Source organism: Armigeres subalbatus, chromosome 3 (assembly GCF_024139115.2).
Source record: "Armigeres subalbatus isolate Guangzhou_Male chromosome 3, GZ_Asu_2, whole genome shotgun sequence".
In the NCBI taxonomy this organism is placed as follows: Eukaryota; Metazoa; Arthropoda; class Insecta; order Diptera; family Culicidae; genus Armigeres; species Armigeres subalbatus.
In genome coordinates, this window is record NC_085141.1 from 101,564,879 (window position 1) to 101,567,642 (window position 2,764).

The following is a 2,764-nucleotide window of genomic DNA, read 5'->3' on the forward strand; positions in this document are numbered from 1 at the left end:
ACAAGGACAAATTAACAATGTTGGACTTGAGTTCGCTACACGAAACTATTTCTTCGAACAAAAGTGGATTGGATTCATTTCAACATAACAATTTGCTTTTACATGAAACTAATTTCCGATTCCATGTGAAATCTACTTGTAACTGTCGTACTATTCCGGAATATAAATGTGAGCTTACATTCCCGGATCCAGTACAGTTAAAAATGGATCTCCTTGTGGTAGACAATTCCACATTCTTGTTGGACACCTCACTCGTAGTCTTCGTGAACTACCTTACTTTACGTTACTTCACCGAATACTACGCCGTATGTGTAATTATGACTTCATCTGAAAACATCGCAATTAGCGTGCCCGTCCCAGTGATGGCCATTACCGTTGATATCACTTTCAATGCAACGCTCCAAGCTGCCATCGATGGAGGATGCCAAGCTTTCATAGTAACCGACGGAGCGTTGATACCGTTTCTGGACGTCTTTGTTACGGTTCACGATAACTCAGACCAACGATCGGCGGACAAGAAGCTGTTAGTGTTGTCGGATTCAAATGATCAGCTGTTTCTGGACGAACTCAAGCGACACCCGAGTTTACTAGAGTTGTGGAACGTGATGTTTTTGGTATCGAATCGATATACTGATTCTGTGGATGCATACAGAGGTAGTGTGTCCAACAATGGAACCAGAAGCATACTGCATGTTGAAATTGAACGAACAGAAGGTCCTGATTGCTTCCAAGAACTCGACAATATGAATGGCGTTCCCATCCACCTCTCCCTTCTTATGTATCCTCCTTATTCGTACTACGAGGAAACCGTAAGTCGGTTCAGTGTTTGAATTATACTATTTTTCAATGGAAATCTAATAATTAAAGGTTACGGAGAAGTCTAATGCTCGCTACCATGCTTCGTTCAAAGAGGATACACCACTGTTCCTGGATGGAACTGAAGTGACTTTGATCTTAGAATTCTGTCACAAGTACAACTGTTCTGTAGAAGTTTCCGTCGGTAAGTTGAACTATGGTGACGGTATGCACCACCGTTTTTTCGTTATTGCCTGGAAAACCAATAAAAACTTATGTGCCACTTGAATTCAAGCTTCATGACGGAAATGAGACTTCGTTCAGGTATAGCTGCCGTCACCCTACATTAATCTTTCAAATTATTGTAGATGAAGTATCTTTATGGGGAGAAGTATTCGATAATCGAACAGGAACTGGAATTCTAGGTTCAATAGTTGAGCGCCGTGCCGACATTGCCGTATCGGCAATATACTACCTGTGAGTGTCTATCTTTAGTCTATTACTGCTATAAAATGTAAGATTCTTTCATTCACAGATCTGCAATGTTCAAGCTTGCCACTTATACGCATCCATTTAGTCGTTCAGGAGTCACAGTTCTTGTGCCGAAGCCTCTCGAGCAGCCACCCTGGCGAACACCGTTTCTATCTTTTAGTCTCCATTTGTGGGCAGCTGTAATCGTCACTTTCTGCTTGGGAGTGTTGGCCATATGGTCGATAGGGAGAGGACGTTTCCGGATATTGCAACACGATGAAAAACCGGTGACATTAAGTGATTCAACGATGACGATGATTGGCTTGTACGTGGAGCAAAATTCTATAATTCAAACAGATTTGTTGTCCTCCACCATACTTTTCATCTCGTTGATGTTGGCTGGGTTTATTATAGGCAATGCATATAATGGTGGCTTGGCAGGTGTAATGACCATACCACAGTATGAATATTCAATCGATACTACTGTGGACTTGGCCAACACTGGAATGAAGTGGGGTGCAACTGCGGATCCATGGTTGATTCCCATTGAGAATGCAGAACAGGTACGTGGGTGTTCAGATGTATTTGTATTTTAGGAGCAATCTAACAATATTCTATCACTTAGCCATATATGAAGAAACTGGTATCTACCTACCGGGTGGTGGACGATGAGTTCATGGTTAAACATACAAAAATGCACGACATGGGCTTCGTTGGCGAACGAACAGAATTTCAGCATTTCGTTCCAGCGGATTTTGTCGACAATGAAGCATCTACTATGCTACAATTGCTGAAGGACGATCTCTACTGGGCAAGTGCAGCAGCGGTTGTTACCAAAACATGTCCGTTTAAACAAAAACTGAACGATTTCATCATGCAAATCAAACAATCTGGCCTTCAATACTTTTGGGAACTACAGGTAAGCGATCATTGACCAGGTGCCAAAAGAAACTACTGACCGTTACCGATTTTCGTTTGTTCATAGGCATCCTACAAATACTTGAACGGGTCAACCCAGATTGCCATTTTGAATGCTCGATCTGCCAAATCAAAATCGAGGAAAGACGCGATAAAGCTTACCGTTTCACACTGTTTGGGAGCGTACATGATTTTGGCCATTGGACATGGGTTGGCTTCAATGGTATTTTTTTCGGAGATTTTTCACATCCATTTAAATAACGTAGCATCACAATGGAAGAAAATTGTGATATTATATTTGAGATGTCTTTGTAATGCGATTAGAAAGCTCATACAATTTTTAACAAGAATGTGTAAATGAGTATGCAATCCATAATAAATCCATAATACATGTTTGTACATTTGCTCATACATATTTCTATACTGTGTCAAAGAATTTCCCATACAGTAAATATAAAACTATTTATAAAACATGTTTAATAAATAAAATAAAACAAAGCTCGCATTCATTTCAGATAAAAGTACGATGTATGCTTATGTCGTTTAGCGTTAAATTAAATAAACAAACAATCTAAACTTT

The 2,764-nt window shown here is 40.1% G+C and overlaps 1 protein-coding gene across 1 annotated transcript; it reads left to right on the forward strand.

Annotated features, from left to right (window-relative positions):
- Window positions 1-478: 478 nt before the first annotated feature.
- Window positions 479-2,545, forward strand: LOC134221836 (probable glutamate receptor). The gene is made up of 6 exons (XM_062701009.1): window positions 479-809; window positions 868-1,000; window positions 1,164-1,272; window positions 1,331-1,829; window positions 1,892-2,185; window positions 2,252-2,545. Exons 1-6 carry the CDS (start codon window positions 606-608, stop codon window positions 2,543-2,545), a joined length of 1,533 nt encoding a protein of 510 aa, XP_062556993.1. The 5' UTR covers window positions 479-605.
- The last annotated feature ends 219 nt before the right edge of the window (window positions 2,546-2,764 follow it).